The sequence below is a fragment of the Natrix helvetica genome (assembly GCF_964273705.1).
Source record: "Natrix helvetica genome assembly, chromosome: W".
Taxonomy (NCBI): domain Eukaryota; kingdom Metazoa; phylum Chordata; class Lepidosauria; order Squamata; family Natricidae; genus Natrix; species Natrix helvetica.
The window spans coordinates 15890542-15911013 of NC_138555.1; the positions used below are offsets into that span (position 1 = coordinate 15890542).

At 43.1% G+C, this 20472-nt stretch overlaps 1 protein-coding gene across 1 annotated transcript; it reads left to right on the forward strand.

The window, feature by feature from the left end:
- The first annotated feature begins 6 nt into the window (after positions 1 to 6).
- On the forward strand, positions 7 to 18622 carry LOC309400841 (apoptosis regulator BAX-like). Its single transcript, XM_081969540.1, has 6 exons — positions 7 to 168; positions 6758 to 6806; positions 7753 to 7920; positions 9279 to 9414; positions 13740 to 13844; positions 16226 to 18622. The coding sequence occupies exons 1-6, from the start codon at positions 120 to 122 to the stop codon at positions 16325 to 16327; spliced, it is 609 nt and encodes a 202-aa protein (XP_081825666.1). The 5' UTR covers positions 7 to 119; the 3' UTR covers positions 16328 to 18622.
- The last annotated feature ends 1850 nt before the right edge of the window (positions 18623 to 20472 follow it).

The following is a 20472-nucleotide window of genomic DNA, read 5'->3' on the forward strand; positions in this document are numbered from 1 at the left end:
TCTCCGCGGTGCTTTTCTCCCCCCACGTTTTTCCGCCTGTCCACCTGCCGGCCGCTGGGTCACGTGACTATAAAGCGGGTTGCCGCCTTGAGTCGGGCACAGCTGAGTAGAGTGGAACGATGGCGGCGGGTCCCGGGAGAGAGCAGGAGCTCCCGCCTCGCAAAGAGGGTGAGCGTGCCGGGGCTCGGGGAGCAGGGAAGACGGGGCTCGGCAGCCGGGCCAGCCTGTTGGAGGCTGAACGCCAAAGCACGCGTGAGCTGCCTCTCCGAAGACGAGGGCATGCAGATTTCCATGGCTCCCTTTAGCCTGAGCGCCTTGATGCTGCTCCTCTCCAGCCTAGCACCTTCATAAGGAGACCGACTCCGACAGTCGCGGTCCCCACTCAGCGAGTCCTCCATTGCCTCTGCAGGCTGAGGGTTGCAGTCTTGCCGGGCTGAGGAAGGGCAGGGCCGTGGGCATGTTTTGTTTGTGTCCGTGCGACAACCCTGCCAGGTAGGTTCAGGTGGCGGGCAAAAAACCCTCAGCTGCCTTTGGGCTTCTGCTGCTTCCTCGAGAATCTTGGGGTGGTTTTCATTTATGGAGGCCTTATTCTTGAAGTGATGCCTTCCCCAGGGTGAATAAATCAGAATAAGGATTTTGAAACGACAATAGGGGAACCTATCCTAGCAGGAGAGTCTTATTTAGCGCTCCAAAGATGCTGAGACGGGATTCCAATGAAGATCTCGTCACTGATGATTTAGATTTCTAAAGCCACCCGACTGGAAAGCAACTCTGATTCACATTAAAAACAAAATCACAGTACGTTAATACACCCCCACCCCATGCAGGAGGAGGCTGAAGAAGAAATAGGGTGGGAGTGGGGGATGCCAGAGCAGATGTCAGGTGCTGCAACCGAGTTAGAAATGTTTGAAAAGATTCTTCGCATGGTCTTTTCTTGTTATGATTGTTGTAGTCACTATATTCTGATTGGTTGGTGTCCAAATGGATACAATAAGTTCCCAAAAATCAAACCCACAACAAAACATTGAAACGTGAGATGGCAATGGATGCCAGCATCAAATTTAGAAACTGAAAATCTGTATAAGGGCAGTGTCTTCAGGAAGTTAATTAAAATGTCACAAAATCGGCACAGAAACTTTTGAATTCTTAACAAATGAAATGAGGGAAAGCAAAAAAAAAGTCTTGTAGTGAAGCTGTGGAGTCTATATTTCAGGGGTTTCTAGATGATAATTTTATTGGGCTAAGCTTCCTATTTCTTAAGTGGAATGTGCAAGCTCTCCAAATGTACTGTATTCCAATTGTAATATATCCATTTTTTAAAATTGCTATTTGTGTCCCTCCCTCTCACACACACAACATGTACACAAAATAAATATCCAGTAATAAAGAGGAATATGGAGTAGCTGTGCAATGCTTTTTAATAGTAATGGGTCTTTGCTCTTGATAAGTCTCCGTCTCATAATCATAACTGGTTCACATTTGGTTTTGCTTTTCACATAGATCTTTTGGAGTGAAGATTTAATGTGTTGTATGTGGATCCAGGCACTAGAGATGGTATTGAAATTTTAGAAAAATGCAGTTTTACTCTGGTGTAAAACAAATGTTTTTAATTGGCACATTCTCTGGGGTGAATGGGAGACAAGGATGTATTACTTTGTCAGGCAAAGATTATTTCGAGATCACATTCTTTGTTGATCATGGGGAAGCTGTGACAATAGAAAACATGGGAGGTAGGAACATGTATGTGCAAAGACTCCAGAATACAGTCAAATGTTAAGGGGAAAAAATGGCTAAGTACTGAACTTTTTACCAACCTGGCATCACTGCTAACATATATATCTACTTTAGCCATGCCGAGCATATATTAAAAATATGTTTTGGTTTCACATTGCTCTAACTTCAGATAAACCAAAGGCATTTTTCTCTTAGTGACTGTTTCAAATTATGATGGACCTCCCCAGGGCTACTTACAACCCAGATTCAAAATTCCGATGGCCATCTCCCCCCAACCCCGTATGGTCATGTGATCACATTTTGGGTGCTCAATAACCAGCCCTCATCTACATCAGTTTGCAGTGTCCCATGGTCACATGACTACAATTTAATACATTTTTTTGCCAGAAACCAGCGTTTACTTTTGATTTTCCACCCATTGGGGAAAACAGACTCACTTAACAACCATGATAATTCACTTAAGGACTGCTGCAAAAAAGGCTGTAAAATTGGGCATGGTCACCAGGTGACCCACATAACAACCAGCATGATTTGCAACGATAATTCCAGGCTGAATTACGGTCATAAATAAAGGGCTACTTGCATAAGTTCTAAGTAACCCTAAGTCAAACTATTTTTACGTTATGGCTGTAAGGCAGCTTTGCCATCTTCAGGTCCCTCATATACAATTGGATCCCAATTTCAATGGTGCTGCTGGCTATGACTTTGGGGAATTGTGCTTTTGACATCTGAGTGAGCCAGATAGAAGAATGTTGAAGTTAGAGATAAGTTATTTCTGGCTGGATGGTTTTAGATCCTTGGTCTATTTATTAGTTCTACGGAGAGACCAAAAATAATGAACTGATACTTGAAGCAATCACATGAAATGATAGCTAAATATGCTGCTAGGTAAATAATTAGTCATGATAAGACAGTCTTGAAAGGAAATGGGTGGAACGCCAAAGAAATGAAAAAGGAAATGGGTTTATTTGCTAGAACTGGTGAAGGAAGAAATTGCCGAGAAGTTTTCTTTCATCTTTTATTGACATTTTCAACTGGTAAATTTCAGGCTGAGGGAAAGGGGTTTCTTGGTTAAAAGGTGAGTCAACCATGTGACGTGAGTAAGAGTATACAAAGATTCACATGCTGCTCTGTAAGTTTGCTTCTTAGTTTCTGTTCATCATTCTCTTAGTTTCAATTCATCAGTTATCAGTTCCAACCCCATGGACACTGCAAGATTCAGTACCCCATCTCCAGTAGATGAAAACCTCCAGGGAAGGTGAAGAAACCACTCTCTGTAATGCAGCGGTTCTCAAATAGTGGGGCGCGCCCCCCTGGGGGGGCGCGAGGCTCCATAAAGGGGGGCGCGAAGGCTCCCTTTGCATCTGGGTGCAACGGCGGCAGCGAAGGCGGCGGCGAAGGCGGCGAAGGCGACGGCGGCGGCGAAGGAGAAGGAGAAGGCGGCGGCAAAGGCGAAGGAGAAGGCGGCGGCAAAGGCGAAGGAGAAGGCGGCGGCGAAGGACTGGAGTTTCCCGCCAAGGTTGCTGGAGTTTCCCGCCAAAGTTGCTGGAGTTTCCCGCTGGCTCCTGGCTGAGGGAGGAGCTGCCGCTCCGCCTTCTCCGAACGCGATCCACGCCCTGCAACTGGCCGCGAGGGGAAGCAGAAGCAAAAGCTTTTGCTATCAAGTCTTTTGGAAGTTCCTTGTATCTGGTGGGTGTTATTGCTAAGTTTATTTATTGAAGCCTTCTAGTGGGATACTGTGTCTGTGAGAATGTCTCCCTGTTGAGTTTCCTTTCAAATTTAAGTGTGGAGACATATCCATGTGACTCTTTGGTTCCAGAAAGATGCAATCTCCTCCAATGGATCTTTTGACCAAGTGCCTGGTTTACTACTCAGGCCTATCTCTGCAGTTTAAAATATTTTTCTCCTTTTGTTTTTTTACTCTGTCGTGTCTATTTAGGTCCTAAATTTTAGGATAAATAAAAAGACACGACAAGTTAAAAAAAAAAAAGTTCATAACATGTCCTATTTATAGGAAACATTTGGACTGTATTTTTACAGTTACGACCCCCAGAGATGAGAAGACAGGCGGAGAGAGAAGGAGAGAAGGAGATAAAAGAAAGTCTTCCGAAGGCTAAGACGAGGAAATATGACGAGGCGTATATAGCGCTCGGCTTCACTGTGACTACGGTGGGAGAAGAGGAAAGACCGGTGTGCTTACTATGTCTAAAAATGTTGGCAGCGGACAGCATGAAGCCAAATAAATTAAGTCGTCACTTAAAGACATTACACCCCAATCACGCTAATAAGCCGCTTGAGTTTTTTCAGTGAAAACGTGTCGAATATTGCAAACAATCATCACGCTTTCTGACTGCTACTTCAGTAAACCAGCGAGCATTGTTGGCATCATATAAGGTGGCGTACCAAATTGCTCAGTGCAAAAAACCCCACACCATAGCAGAAGAGCTGATACTACCTGCAGCATTAGACATGGTCTCTGTCATGCTAGATGATGCAAGTGCTGCAAAAATAAAAACTATCCCTCTGTCAAATGACACCGTTGCTAGACGTATAAATGACATTGCTGACGATCTTAACGAACAGCTGGTAGATGAACTCAAGGATAAACGTTTTGCCTTACAATTTGATGAAGCAACTGACAGCAACAAAGACTGTTTGTTTATCGCTTATGTACGTTTTGAAATGGCAAATTCCCTGTGTGAGGATCTACTTTTTTGTAAATATGTCAGAGACAGAGCCACGGCTGAAGAGCTATTCAAAATGCTAGACTGCTTCCTGACTGAGAATGGGCTAAAGTGGGAGAATTGCATGGGTGTTTGCAGTGATGGTGCACAGACCATGGCAGGGATGAGAAAAGGACTTCGGACACTCATCAAGAAGGTCTCACCTAATGCTGAGTGGACACACTGTATTTTACATAGAGAAGCACTGGCATCAAGGCACCTTTCCTCTGAATTAAATGAGGTTATGACTGACATTATAGGAGTAGTCAATTTAATAAAGACCAGACCACTAAAAACAAGAGTTTTCTCTGCTATCTGTGAGGAGATGGGAGCTGAACATCAAGCTGTGCTGTTTCACAGTGAAGCAAGGTGGCTGTCACGAGGAAAAGTGTTGTCCCGAGTTTTTGAGCTCAGAGAGGAGATAAGAATGTTTTTGGAGCAGGAGCACAAGTATGACGTTGCAAGAAAGTTTAATGATGTGAACTTTCTCATGAAACTTGCTTACCTGAGTGATATATTTGGAAAGCTCAATGAACTAAATCTACAGCTTCAGGGGAAAAATCAACACCTCCCTCAGGCCACAGACAAGATCAACGCTTTCACTCGAAAGCTTGCAATGTGGGGCAGGCGACTTGATGAAGGAAGTACCGTGTCATTTGAGAACTTGCAGGAATTTGTTGACACTACTGACTATGATGCCACCTCAGTGATTCCATATTTTAAGCAGCATATTTCATCACTGATAGGATTCTTTACAAAGTACTTCCCTGAAAACAGTTCCCAGTATGACTGGGTGAGAGATCCTTTTAATGCACCAGCTCCTACTGGTTTCAGTCTTGCAGAGGAGGAGCAGTTCATAGAAATCGCATCTGACTCCATATTGAGACTACGTTTCACATCCCAGACACTGAGTGAATTCTGGCTGAGTGTGGAGAAGCAATATCCACTCTTAGGACAAAGAGCTGTGCACATTCTTCTTCCATTTGCAACTTCTTACTTGTGTGAGATTGGCTTCTCTGCTGTTGCTGCTCTGAAAAGCAAATACAGGTCTCGGCTACACATTGAGAAGGAGCTGAGAGTTGCTGTGTCCTGCTTCAAACCCCGCTTCAAAAAGCTATGTATTGCAAAACGTGCTCATTGTAGCCATTAATCCAGACATCACCTCTGATTAAAAAATCAGCTCAAATTATTTTATATATTTAAAGTTAATAAAGGGTTAAAGTTTTTTTTAATAAAGTTAATAAAGCTATTCTTTGTTGTAAATTGATCCACATTTCTTTCTTTTTTTATTCTCTTATACGTTAATAAGGATACAGTGTTATGCAGAGTGTTTATAGGTGTTTATAGACAAATGATACTATTTACAGTCGCGCGGGGGGGCGCGAAATGTTTTCTTCCTAGGGGGGGCATGACAGAAAATAATTGAGAAGCACTGCTGTAATGCATGACCCGTTCAATTGACCAGCAGCTCATATGCTCAGGTTCTTCCTAATGTCTAATCTGTATCTACATTCTTGAAGTTTCATCCCATTAGCTTTGTTTTATCCTCCGGGGCATGGGAGAATAGTCTTTAACCCTCTACAGTGTGACAACACTTCAGATATTTAAAGATAGCTATCATGCCCCTTCTCAATCTTTCCTTCTCCAACCTAAACATGCCTAGTTCTTTTAACCATTCTTCATAGGATTAATTTGTTTTCCAGATCTTTCACCATCCTGGTAGTTCTTCTCTAGTTTGCTTCTGTTTATCAATTGCAGGACTCAGCACAATACTCTGAGGCTTGACCAAGGCAGAGTAGAAAAGGACAATTACTTCCTGTGATCTGGACTCTACACTCCTCTTGATGGTCTTCAAGAGGTTGTTGGCCTTCTTTTCAGCTGCATTACACTATTGGAATAGGTTGAACTTATGATTCAATAGTACATCTAAGTACCTCTTACATGTGCCACTCTTGAACCAGATTTACCCTATCCTGTACATACTTCTTTCGTTTTCCTTATCTAGTTGCATAGTCTTACATTTCCCCCTACAAGTAGACCACGCCTTACCACAGTTCATTTAGTGATCATCCAAATGGCACTGTAAAAGTGACTAATGACTATTTTTCATACTTATGACCATTGCAGCATCCCCATGGTCACATGATCATAATTCAGATGCTTGGCAACTGGCTCGTATTTATGACGGTTACAGTGCCCTGGGGTTTAAGAACTTACCGTAGTTAACTTGACTGTTTTGATCCTGGAGACCTTTCTTCTCCTCACAGATCATGTTCTTATGCTTTTTTTCTCCCTTTCAGGCACAAGTTCAGATCAAATCCTTCAGACAGGAACCATTCTTCTTAAAAGGTGAGTTCTATATTTTGAGCAAATATCTAGACCAGGGTTTCTCAACCTTGATGACTGTGGAATTGTGGAGTGTGGAATTCTGGGAGTTGAAGTCCATGCATCTTCAACTTGCTAAGGTTGAGAAGCACTACTCTAGAAGCATATAGTTCCCCTCTTGGAGGAACTAGCAATAAAGCCATGACATTGAGCTGTTGATTCTTCTGCAAAGACCTGCAAGGACAGAGCTGGTTGAGATCTCAGGCTGAAAATTCTCATATGTTTTATTTTATTTTACTGGGACCCTAGCTAGTTCAGAATGCGGCCGCGCAGGCTATCATGGGGAGGACCAGATACTCCCATATAACACCACTCCTGCGCGAGCTGCACTGGCTGCCTGTGGTTTTTCGGGTGCGTTTCAAGGTGTTGGTTACCATCTTCAAAGCGCTTCATGGCACGGGACCTAGTTACCTGCGGGATCGCATCTCACCCCATACATCCCTGCGACCAATTCGCTCCCACAGGGAGGGACTCCTCCGGGTGCCGTCCACTAAGCAGTGTCAACGGGCGGCGCCCAGGAGTAGAGCCTTCTCTGTGATGGGCCCAACCCTCTGGAATGACCTCCCCCCCGATATCAGAACTACTACCGACCTCCGCTCCTTCCGACAGAAACTTAAGATCCACCTGTTCCAATTAGCTGGCCTAGCTGATTTATAGTCCCACTTTCAACCTCCTGGCAAACATCTTATTTTGGGGTATTTTTAAGGGTAATTTTTAACTTTTTATTCAAATTTTAATCCATTATTGTACAGTGTATATCCTACCTCCTCCGTCTATCTATGTATATCTATATTTTTGTATCCACATTGTTTTAATATGACTGTACACCACCCTGAGTCCTGTCAAGGAAAGGGTGCGGTCTATAAATTAAAGTATTATTATTATTATTATTATTATTACCCTGTTTCAGCTTTATCAGGGATCGGGTACAGTGCTGTGGAGATTCAGAACGCATTGAGGTGACAATGGCAGAGCTTGAAGATTCAGAGGCTCAAGCTTGTAATTCCAATACCAAATCACTAAGTGAGTGCCTGCGCCGGATTGGAGATGAGCTGGATGGAAACATAGAGCTACAGAGGTATGTTTTGGCAGTAGTGAATTTTGTGCCGCCATCATTATTTCTTTAGAAGATCTGAATTGTTATTTGCAGTCCCATTATTCACGAACACTTCTAAACAACAGTAACAGTTGGTTTGGGAAGGGGGGAAGAACTATAGGTAGACCTTGACTTACAATGCAGCGGAGCCCGGAATTTTCGTCATATGTCATGACGGTCATAAGTTGAGGCACGCATCTGACCAAACCAATTTTATGATATATTTTGTAGTTGTAAAGCAAGCCCATTGTCCAGTTTCCAGCAAAACACCCACACATAGTAAATCATGGTCACATGACCATAGGAAGCTGCAAATGGTCATAAATGTGGACCAGTTACCAAGCACCCAAAATGTAATCACATGACTGCTGGGGGGGGGGGGTGCTGCCTTTGGAACTTTGAAATCCAGGTCATAAGTACCTTTGGGGGGACATTATAGCTTTGAACAGTTGCTAAGTCATAAGTCAAGGAATACCTATTGTATAAAATCCCCAGAGTTCAGATATATATCAGCTATTAGTCTTCTGCCTAATAGAAGTAAGCTTTGCATTCATATAGTTATTGCTTTTCTGTCTGCTGTTAATCCCCTTGACACCTCTGTGTAATCTTGAATTGATTAAATCAATCACTTAGTTTTATTTATATTTAAGTGCAGTTTGCAGAGCATTGTACAGTAAAAATTAAATCCTATAATTGGCTACATCAGTTGATCAAATGCCATGTAAATTGTTACAGAAGATTGTAGTCTTAACAAATCTTATACAGACCTTGGACAATTTTTAAAATAATTATATTAATTTTTGGTAGGAGCCCCCAAACCAAAATTAATGCCATGCGAATTGTGCTGGATTGAGTGTTGCAAGGCAGGGGTACCAGGACTAGGAATATTATGCATCTATTTGATATTGCCAATTTGATACTAAGTGAGCCTGGGAGTTCTTTAAAGGAAATTTGACTTAATTGGATAATGCAATTTTCAATCTACCTGATTCTTCACACATGCAACTTTTATCAGAAGGGAATTGCACTTTAGGAAGGTGTCTGGGTGGCAAAAGCAAGATGGCAAAAGAGAGCCATTTTGGTCTAGTGCTTAAGGCACCAGGCTAGAAAGCAGGAGACTGTGAGTTCAAGTCCTGCCTTAGCCATGGAAGCCAGCTGGGTGACTTTGGGCCAGTTACTTTCTCGCAGCCCAACCCACCTCACAGGGTTGTTGTTGTGGGTAAAATAAGAGGAGGAAGGTGTGTTGAATATGTTCGCTGCCTTGAGAAGCTCACTGAGCTGCTCCCAATATTAGACTGAGACTGTCTCTAACTTAGACTGTTTTTTGCTGAAACCTACAGGATGATAGAACAAGTTCAGATGTACCCCCCCAAGGAAGTTTTCTTTCGAGTGGCTGCTGAGATGTTCTTGGACAGTGCTTTTAACTGGGGCCGTGTGGTGGCATTGTTTTATTTTGCATGCAAGTTGGTCCTAAAAGTAAGTATGACATTTCTAGTCTTCCCCTTTTTCAGACACCCTTCCCAGTTGCTGTCCATTTTTGGCTTCCTTTTTCAGGTACTTTCTGTGAAGTTCCCAGAAGATGATCTAATTAATTTACGATGAGACAAAGTTCAAAAGAAATCCATTCATTTATTAGGATCAACATTCTGGGGTGTGCTCCTGTGGAGCCAAAACTAATTTACACTTAATGGCGTCTGAACTTTACCCGTGTCCCCTCCCCTCTGCCTGAAGTCATTTGCCAACAAGATGCTACTGTAGGTATGGACATGTGCAGCTGTTAAGAATATGAGACCTGACTCTAGCCAAAAGTATGCATGGAATTTTCCTCCCTTCTCTATGCCACTTGATAGTAGTAGTGGCAACACTTTACAAGTTGACATCCGGCTCCCTTCATTTCCCGAAAGCAACCTGTATAAAACAAAGCAATTTGAGTACAGGTGCACAACTTAGGGATGCGTTCCTCCCCCAGGCTTGCCTGGATTTTCTGCATGGAATTTTGCTATAAGGTGATCAGCCTGGATATTCCTACTTTTCACCCAAGATGCCTCTGATAAGGGGTAGCCCTTCCGCTTGATTAAGTATTGGAGTTGTCTCCTGTGCCACCTCGAATCAAGGACTCGTTGAACTTCATAATGGGTTTGGCCCCGTATGACCGTAGGGCCCGGGGGCTCCCGGGGTAGTGGTCTCAGAGTGGATCCGATCATGGGTTTTAAGAGGCTGCTATGGAATGCTGGGTGTATCTTCTCCAACAATCGAGGCAGTTTCAATTGCACTGTGACGGGGTTGATGATCTTTACTATAGGGAATGGTCCCATAAACTTTGGCCCCAGTTTCTTGCTAGGCAGTTTTAATCTCAAATATTTTGTGGAGAGGTAAACCTTCTCTCCCACCCGGAATGGCCATTGCGGAGCCCGGTGTTTGTCTGCCTGTTTCTTATAGGTTTGTGCCACTTTAGCCAGTGCCTTTTTGACATTTTCCCAGGTTGCTTTCAGCATCGACATCCAATCAGTCAAGCTGACAGAGGGGGGGTGGGGGATCCCTTGGATACTCAGGCATTGGGACGAAATCCATACCACTCACTATTTTGAATGGCGTGAGTCCTGTGCTACTGTGGACAGCATTATTGTATGCCACCTCAGCAAAAGATAAAAGGTCTGCCCAATTGGACTGCTGATAGTTCACGTAACACCTCAGGTACTGCTCTACCATGGCATTCAGTCTCTCTGCTGCCTCATTGGTGCTCGGATGAAAAGCTGAACTAAGACCCTGAGATGACCCAATGGACCGCAGGAACTCCCTCCAGAACTTAGCCATGAACTGGACCCCTCTGTCTGAGATCATTCTTCAAGGTACTCCATGCAGTCGGTAGAAATGCTTCACGAACAGTTTAGCCAGCTTGTGAGCTGAGGGTAGTCCGCTACAGGGTATGAAGTGTGCCTGTTTGGAGAACAGGTCTATCACAGTCCAAATCACTGTGTTTCCCCCACTTTTCGGCAACTCTACTATAAAGTACATTGCGATCTCCTACGGCCTCGTTGGCTCTGCTACTATTTGCAACAGTCCAGGGGGTTTTCCCAGTCGTCTCTTCATTGTGGCGCAGATGGTGCAACTTTTCACGTAACTATCCACATCTTTCTTTATGCCAGGCCACCAGAATTGCCTTCGGGCTAAGTGTAAAGTAATTAGGAACCCAAAGTGGCCTGGCGGTTTGGCGTTGTGGCTCCTCTGGAGAATTAGGGTGCGTAGGGATTCTGGGACGTAGAGTTTTGTCCCCTTCCATGCAAGGTCATCTCTCTTTGTCAAGATGCGTTGGTTGTTTTGGAACCAGGGGCCTGCTAGCAGTTCGGTTTTTAGCCTCGTGGTTAGGTCACTTGCAAGTTGGTCTTGCCAGTCACGGCGTTGCCGCCTGGTGGTCACTTGGGCAGCTGTTTGAGTAGAGGGAATGATGGTGTCCACTACGTGCTCCCGTTCGCATTTGTACTGAGGCATGCGGGAGAGGGCGTCAGCTAGAAAGTTCCTCCCCCCTGGAATGTGCTTTAAGACAAAATCAAAACGGTTGAAGTATTGAGCCCATCTGACTTGTTTGGGTGATAGTTTCCGTGGGGTCCTTAGCGCCTCCAGATTTTTGTGGTCAGTCCAGACTTTGAACGGTTTCTGGCCCCCTTCCAACAGGTGTCTCCAGGTCAGCAGTGCCCATCTCACTGCGAAAGCCTCCTTTTCCCATGCGGCCCATCGTCTCTCTGTGTCTGTGAGCTTGCGGGAGGTGTAGGCGCAGGGTTGTAAGTTTCCTTGATTGTTTCTTTGGAGTAGCACTGCTCCCACTGCCATGTCGCTGGTGTGTGCCTGGATCACGAAGGGTCAGGATGCTTCAGCACCGGCTCCTTTACAAACATTTCTTTTAGTGTTTCGAACGCCTCTTGGCAGGTTAGGTCCCACTGTAGGGGTTGCCCCGGACAAGGTTTCGTTCCTGGGCTCCCTGTCTTCAGGAGGTCTGTTAGGGATTTGGCAATTTTCGCAAAGGAGGGGATGAATTGCCTGTAGAAGTTCGCAAACCCTAGGAAGCTTTGTAGCTGTCTGCGGGTGCAAGGGGGTTGCCAGGCTAAGACGGCTTGTACTTTCGCTGGGTCGATCTCTATTCCCTCATTTGACACTCGGTAGCCCAGGTAGTTTAACCATGCACGGTGGAATTTGCATTTTGATATCTTGACATACAGGTTGGCTGCCAGAAGTTTTTCCAGGGGTATGTGGGCGTCCATGGTCTCAGTGTAGATAAGGATGGCACCCAGGTAGACGAGGACCCCCTAGTAGAGGTGCTTGTGCAGAACCTCGTTTATTAACTTCATGAATACCGCTGGGGGCCTCAGCATCCGAAAGGCATCACTTTGAATTGAAAACTCCCTAGGGGGCAGTTGAATGCTGTTTTCCACTCATCTCCCTCTCTGATACGTACTTGGTAGTATGCTTCTATGAGGTCTAGTTTGGTGAAGACTTTTCCCTTGGCCAGATGGGATAACATGTCCTTCATGAGGGGGAAAGGGGTATAGGTTGTGTACGCACACCCCATTTATCCCTCGAAAGTCCACACACAATTTCATGGTTCCATCTTTTTTTTCTTTTAAGAGGACTGGTGCCGCGACCCGTGACTTGGCTGGCTCAATGAATCCCCTTGCTAGGTTTTTGTCTATGTCTTTGCGCATCTCTTGCATTTCCCGGGGCCTCATGGCATACAGTTTGGGCTTGGGTAGTTTTGCCCTGGGGATGATTTTGATGGCACAGTCTGTCTTACGGTGAGGAGGCAGAACATCACACTCGGCTTTGCTGAATACTTCTGCGAGGTCCTGATATTCCATCGGAATCAGTTCGGCCTCTGGGGTTTTGTCAGATGTGGTTGCCAGTTGTTCTCGTGGGCTCCTTCTCCTTCTATTGGGTGGAGGAGGGGGGCTGCATTCCAGTCTGCATCTCTTCCACTCAACAGGATCAGATGTCCCTCCCCTCTCTTTTGGGCGGCAGGATGGCCCCTCATCAGCAAGGGTGCTCTGGTCAAACTCCTCCCTCTGTTGCTCTATTGCACTCTCCAGGGATTCCATCTGGGGCTTTGGGAGCCTGGCTTGTGCCCAGTCCCACCTCCAGTCTGCCCTTGCCAGCTTGCTTGAGACCCTTCCCTGTGCCTGGGGACTAGGATGAGGGAACGCTCTTACAGCTGCCTTGAGGGCTAATTTCCACCAGTACTCATCTTTTCTTGCTTCTGCTGCTGGGGAAGGCATCGCTGCTTGGCATTGCCGCATACCTCCTATTGCCTGATTTTTCCCTCCAAGTACCCCAAATATTGGGGGAGTGCTCGGAGAGCCTGGGATTCAGGAAACCCGGAAATCTTGATAGATTTTTAAAAGTCAGTTTTGGCTCTCTGTGAAGTTCCCAGAAGATGATCTAATTAATTTACAAGCCTCGAGACAAAGTTCAAAAGAAATCCATTCATTTATTAGGATCAACATTCTGGGGTGTGCTCCTGTGGAGCCAAAACTAATTTACACTTAATGGCGTCTGAACTTTACCCCTGTCCCCTCCCCTCTGCCTGAAGTCATTAATCACATTTGCCAACAAGATGCTACTGTAGGTATGGACATGCGCAGCTGTTAAGAATATGAGACCTGACTCTAGCCAAAAGTATGCATGGAATTTTCCTCCCTTCTCTATGCCACTTGATAGTAGTCGTGGCAACACTTTACAAGTTGACATTTTCCCCATCTTGGCTGTTTTTAACAACTAAATTTTTCTTTATCTGTTTTGTCGTTTTTCAACAGGTAGTGTCCAGTAAATTACCAGAATTCCTAAGGACTGTCATCAGCTGGACTATGGAATATATCCAGGAACATGTCCTGTCCTGGATCCAAGCCCAGGGAGGATGGGTGAGTTTACTTATTAGATTTTTTTTATCCCAGCTTTATTACTTTATACGTAATTCAATATCAATAGCAAACTCAAGGCGGCAAACATGCATAATACTCCTTCCTCCTCCTATTTTCCTCACAACCACCTTTTGAGATGGGTTGGGCTGAGAGAAAGTGATTGCACAAATTCACCCAGCCAGCTTTCATGCCTTAAGTGGGACTAGGACTCACAAGACTGCTGATTTCTAGGCCAGTACCTTACCCATTACACCAAGCTGGCTCTCATTTACAGTGTAAATGTCATTTAGAGTTTACAGGGACTTTACATTGATTTCCTTCAGATTGGAAAACCTATGTCAAAGGTGTGAGCAGATTTCAGTTTTTTAATACCAAAACTCCAGGGCCGAAAAACTGAAGCTTTGTGCAGTATAGTTAATTCTGAGTACAAGCATATACTGAGATGTGTGGCCCACTAAGCTATGATTTACTTAAACCTATGTTTTACTAATCCACAGTTCTGAGTGTGTACAGCACACTAAGCCATATGGCTTCAAAAATTTTTGAATTCATAACAGACTAAGCCAAAGCCAGACAAATCACATGGTGATTTAGCATGTGGTGAGAACTGGTTACATTGATCTTAGTAGTTCACTCAGGAACAAGTGCTGTCAAATACATAAATACTGTATTTTTCGGAGTATAAGATGCACCTCCCCCCCCCCCCCCCAAAAAAAGAGGGTGAAAATTTGGGTGCGTCTTATACACCAAATGTAGCCCCAGCCACCCCCAACAGAGGCCAAAAACTCGAGGCATGGAGGCAGAGATGGTCTGTGGCAATCCCTGCAGCCTGGAACAGCTGATTGGGGGTATTCCAGCAGTCGATCCACTCGCCAATCAGCTGTGCTGAATCAGGCTGCAATAAGTGCTGAAGCAGACCCAGCTGGTCAGAGCTTGCAGCAGCAATCCCATTCAGAAAGCACAGTAACTGATTCAGCAGGATTCAAAATAATAATAATATACAATACATGACCAAAAGCAGGTTTTTCAAGGTACCAGTAAATACAAGCAGAACACAAGCAGTTTCACTTTCAGTTCCCAGCTAAGCCAGGCTCCTTCCTGTTTCCTTGTTGCTCACACAGCAAATTTCAGAGTCCAAATAGCCCTCATTGGCTGACCTTGTTACCATGTGTCAGCTGAATACCATGGATGCTGGTAGGCAGAGGCAGCATTTTTTTCTTCTTATTTTTCTCCCCAAAACCTAAGGTGCATCTTATACTCCGAAAAATACAGTACCTTTTTATATTTAACAAAAAAGGGAAGATGTTAAGTGTGAAGTGTTCTTAAAGCTCCTCTCTTCTCACTTCCTCCTTTATGTGTTTTCTCCCAGCTGAACAATTCCTGTGTCAACATTTTGGAGAAAGGGAAAAACCTGAACATTTCTTGAGTTTATGCAATCCCAAAATTTTTAGCTGTCATGGATTTTTGTTTAAAAACTTACTTTCCCCAGAACCATACAGTAGCTGGGAAACAAAGACAGCCTGTGTGATTCAGGCGTTGGGTTGAGCCTGGTGGGGATGGGGGAAGTGGACAGATCAAGACCGCCATTGCTGGATGTTTTAGAGGTGCTCTGTCTCAGCCCAGTCTCCTTCACAAGATCACTGTGAAGATAGAAACGCAGGAATGTGGGCTTTCATGGCGCAACTATAAACATGACATCCTTATCTTGATGCTTGTACAGGTAGTCCTCAACTTACGAATGTAATGGAGCCTGATCTTACAATCATAAGTCAAGGCAGTCATAAAGAGACCAACCCAATTTTTCAGCCTTTTTCATTTGCCGTCATTAAGTGAATGCCATGGTCGTTAAATGAACCAATTGTTTGCTATGGGGCCTTTTTGCCAAAAAGTGGAAGTAAATTAGAATGTTCAGCATTGCAGTCACATGCCTGTAGGACACTTGAAATGGCCATCAAGGCGAGCCAGTTGCCTAGTGCCTGAAATGCAGTCACATGACTTGCAGCTGTCAGAACTTCAAAACCAGGGTGTCAGTACCTTTTGGAGGGTCTGTCATAAGCCACAGGTCGTAAAACAAGGATTACCTGTATTGCTTATGTATGTGTATGTTTATATGCATATATGTATGTGTTTTTATTGTACGCCGCCCCGAGTCCCTTGTGGAGAGGGAGCGGCTAACAAATTAAATTTTTATTTTTATTTTTATTTTATTTTTTATTATTATTATTATTATTATTATTATTATTATTATTATTATTATTATTATTATTATTATTATTATTATTATTATTATTATTATTATTATTATTATTGCTGTAGCATGTCTTTGTTTTACCATAAGATGTCTTTGTTTTCTCCCTCCCTTTGTTGTTTGTCCCTTCTAGGAAGGCCTCCTCTCCTTTTTCGGCACCCCCACTTGGCAAACCATTGCTGTCTTTGCTGCGGGGGTCTTGACTGCCTCACTGACCTTCTGGAAGATGTCTTAATCCTCAGCCACCTCCACAAGGAGGACCTTTTCATTACAAGAACAAGAGGAGGGGCAGGTCGTCGTACCCCACTTCCTAACCAAAAAAGAAAATGTTCTAGGATTCCTTTTCAGACCTGTGCTTTTTAAAACAAATGCTGTTGCTCATATTTGGTGCCTTTTTTTTCAAAAGAGGTGCACACTGTGTTTTAACGAGCGTGTACTTCTCAATTTCCTTTTTCCAACCAATCAGCCTCTTGGACTTAGAGGTCCGAAGACATTAAGACACTCTAGTTTTGAAACAATGACGGGGAACAAGGTGAAGGATGCCAGTGGCTTGTTCTCTCTGCCAGCAGCTTGCAAATAACTGTTGAACGTTTATACTGATTTTTAGAAGATTAATCCCAGATTTCTTCTGCCAACAATCATAGCAATGCATTTATTCAGCATCCTCAGATTAGATGTTTTCTAAGGGATCCGTGCAAATAAGTTTTGATATTTTATGTTTTCCTTTTCCTCAAACAGAAACTGAATTTTGGCAATATCCTGAGAGAAAACCAAGTTTTCTCCTTACTAAACTTTGCATATTAGAATAAATCACACTTCTGCTAGTAAATCTTTTTTTTAAAAAAAAACCAGATCACTGATCTGGTCACAATCAAAGTAGAGGAAACATTTACAAGTCTTTTGCAACTAGCTATTGATGTGTACAGGACTTTTGGGGATGACTTTTTACAAAGGAACTGTATTGCTGGAAAACGAAAATTTGGAAGCCATCCTTCGTTCTGCCAGATCTGTGTTTCTCTGTAGAAATGCTCTGAGGAATGCTAAATAGGAACATGTTCTAATCTAAACAAGTCTGTCCCCAATCCAACCAAACAAAAGGTGAGAAAAATGCTTTATAAAAGCAACATGTCTCCAGGTGGAACACAGAAGAAATTGCAAAATTGAGACTAAATGACTGGAAGAGTCCCTTCCCTTTACTGCTTCATTCTGTCCTCATAGAAATTAACTTTTCATTTGCCTTAGAGATCTGAGTGAAGAAATGGATAAGAGAGAATGCAAAGGGCTTCTGATCTATTTATTCTACAAGAGAATTTTTTTCATTGCTCACTTCTTCTCCATTTCTATATTTTACCTCAGCCTTCCCCAATCTTGTGACCTCCAGGAAATCCAGCAAATCATACTCTCTTCTACCATGTCCTAGTACTTTGTATCTCATTATAGCTGAGATAACGGTTGAGACACTTGGCTACATGTGACTATTATGGGGTATTTTGCTTTTTTGACTACATTACTTCTTTATGTTCATGTGTGCAATGCTAAACATTATGACTGCAGATCTATGTGCAAAAGATGGAGCATCTGCATATATGCACCCATAGTATGCCCACATATTGATACCCATCTTGGATTATGGACTTCATGTTGATATTTATTGGTGTGCAGGAAATATTTATCATTCTCAGGTCAGGAATGGGAACTTGTGATCCTCCAGATCAATAGTTAAATGCCTATGGAGATTCTCAGTCATCCAGGTCATAGTTGTCCCAAATATGGGACAGCTATGGGACTCCAGATCAATGTTTCTCAATCTTGGCAACTTAAGACATGTGGACTTCAACTTCCAGAATTCCCCAGCCAGAATTCTGGGAATTGAAGTCCACATGTCTTCAAGTTGCCACGGTTGAGAAACACTGCTCAAGATGTTGCTGAATTTAAAATCCCAACTACCTCAGTCACCATGGTGGGTGTTGCTGGGAAATTGTCCTTCAGCAGCCTCTAATGAGAAGGCCACAGATTCCCACCCCTGCTTTGAACTTTTCCCAAAAGTGTTTACACTCACTTTTATCTTGCAGTCGATCAATGGATAATCAAAATGTGTCTTTATACTTCTGTACAGCATTTGCCTTGGAATTCCAGATGAATCTGTTTAAGCTATATTGAACTAGAGGGGGGTGGGCCAAATAATATATTGTTGAACTATTTGACCAAGAGCTCGGGTACTGAAATTGTTGTGTATCAAGTGAAATGAGAGAGGCAAAAAAATCAGCAATCCCCATTTCTATTGTTTATGCGGTGACTTGGTCATCAGTTTTCCCTGTTGCTGTCACGACATCTTTGTTGTTTTAGCTGCCAGGAATGGAAGATGGCATAGGTAGCTGTGGTATCCTACAGGAATAGACCAGGAATGGGGAACGATGGCCCTTTTATGACTTGTGGACTTCAACTCCCAGAATTCCTAAGCCAACCATGCTGGCTCAGGAATTCTGGGAGTTGAATTCCACAAGTCGTAAAGGGGCCATCGTTCCCCACCTCTGGATTAGACTATTGGTGTCCTTCACATAGCTTAGTCCTAACCCTGTTTGTATGATGCACTGAGCAAGTAATCTCTGCTAGTGAGGGAACATGTGTGCCAGTTTGTACCCCCTAAAAAAACAGCTCACTATCTTCTTCACTCACATAAGGTTTCCTGGTGCTGTACCTTCAAATAGTGGCCTTCCAGGTCAAAGAGAGCCAAGGTACAACCATTGAGAATTCGGATGATCACATGATGATGAGATGATGAGTAAAAAATTAGATGAGATGGTGAGTAAAAAAAAAAAGCTGCACATGGGGTTTAAACTGCCTCCCCTCCGCCACCGCCCTTGTGGCTTCCTTCTCAGCATGTTTTGTGAACAAAGCCAGCATAAGCTATCATTTGATAGTGCTAGGACTGCCAAATCTTACAGACATGGATAGGTGGCAACCATCAAGTAGGAGTCAGGGAATTATTTCAGATCATTCTTAGTTGCAAACAAATGGTTGTGACAAATTGCAGACGATTTTTAAGGGTGTGGTTGTCCAGTTCTAGAAATCTGCTTTTTTTTAAAAAATACTTTTTTAAAAACATAGATAGGTGCTTAGTGAACAATGTATTATCTGGGTCAATTTACTTTATACATAATGCTAATAATATTTTTTACATGTACATAATAATCTTTCAACGTCTAATACTTACGTATACATATTTTCCCAATTTCTAACTTCATCTCTATTCTCTAGCCACTAATAGAACAAGTCACATATCAAAAGGTTTTCTGTATCTAACCATCATCTCTTGCCCTTTTTAATATTTTGACTCTTACTGATTTTTTGACAAATCTCGCATGCTCCTCCCTTGTTGGGCCCTTATATCTCCCTACATCACTCATACTATTTCATCTGCCTCTACTTCTACCTCTCACTTTCCAGTCTCTAAAGTACCCGCCAGTAACTCTTTCATCACTTCTGGGAGATTTCCCTCTTTATCCTCTTCTATATTTTGACCTCTTAAATAGTAAATTACCTTCTCTGTTTCAAGAATTATTACTGTCTCTCCCAGATCTTGATCTGTTTGTGCCAGTTATTGATTTGCCTCTTCTATTCTTTCCTCCAGTCCTTCTAATTTTTCCTCTATTTTCTGGATTTTTTGTTCATTTTCCATTGTCATTTGCTGATTTCCTAATTTCATATCTATCTCGTGCATGGTTCTTTATCATAATTTCCTGAATATGTTGAAACATCCATTTTACTTCTTTTTGAAATGTATTTGTTTTTCCCTGTTGTAACATCTTGCTTTGGTTTAATGGGTTGAAAGTTGCTCAATAATCCACCAAAATCCCAATGTCCCTATTATCCAGAACACCAAAAAGCCAATAACAGAAGAGTTTGCTCAATCCTGGAACTGTTTTTCAGAGTCAACTATATTTATGTTCCTCAGAGTTAGTGAATTTACTTCCTCTGAATTGTCCAAATTTGTAGATCTTGTTGAAATTTTCTTCTTTCGCTTCGTAGAGTGGTCTATTAAACAGTATTTATAATCCAGAGCAACCCATCAAATTCCCCCATGTTTCATTAGTCCACCCGCGTCAATTGTCCAGACTGAAAAGCAATTCAAAGAAATTCCAAAAAAGACCGTGTTGTTTACCATCCTCACTACTCTGAAAGTCTTCAAAAGGTTCACTATTCACTCCCAAACTGCCAGAAAGCAAATCTTGTAGCTACCGTCTTTATCTTGTCTGTCAGTAGATATCCTTCTTGCTCTTGCTCTTGCTCTTTCCACTTATACTAAGTTCTATTTAAAATAACCCATTGTTCCAGGTGTTATTTGCCTTTCTTCACTTTGTTTCCCTTTTTATCAATCCT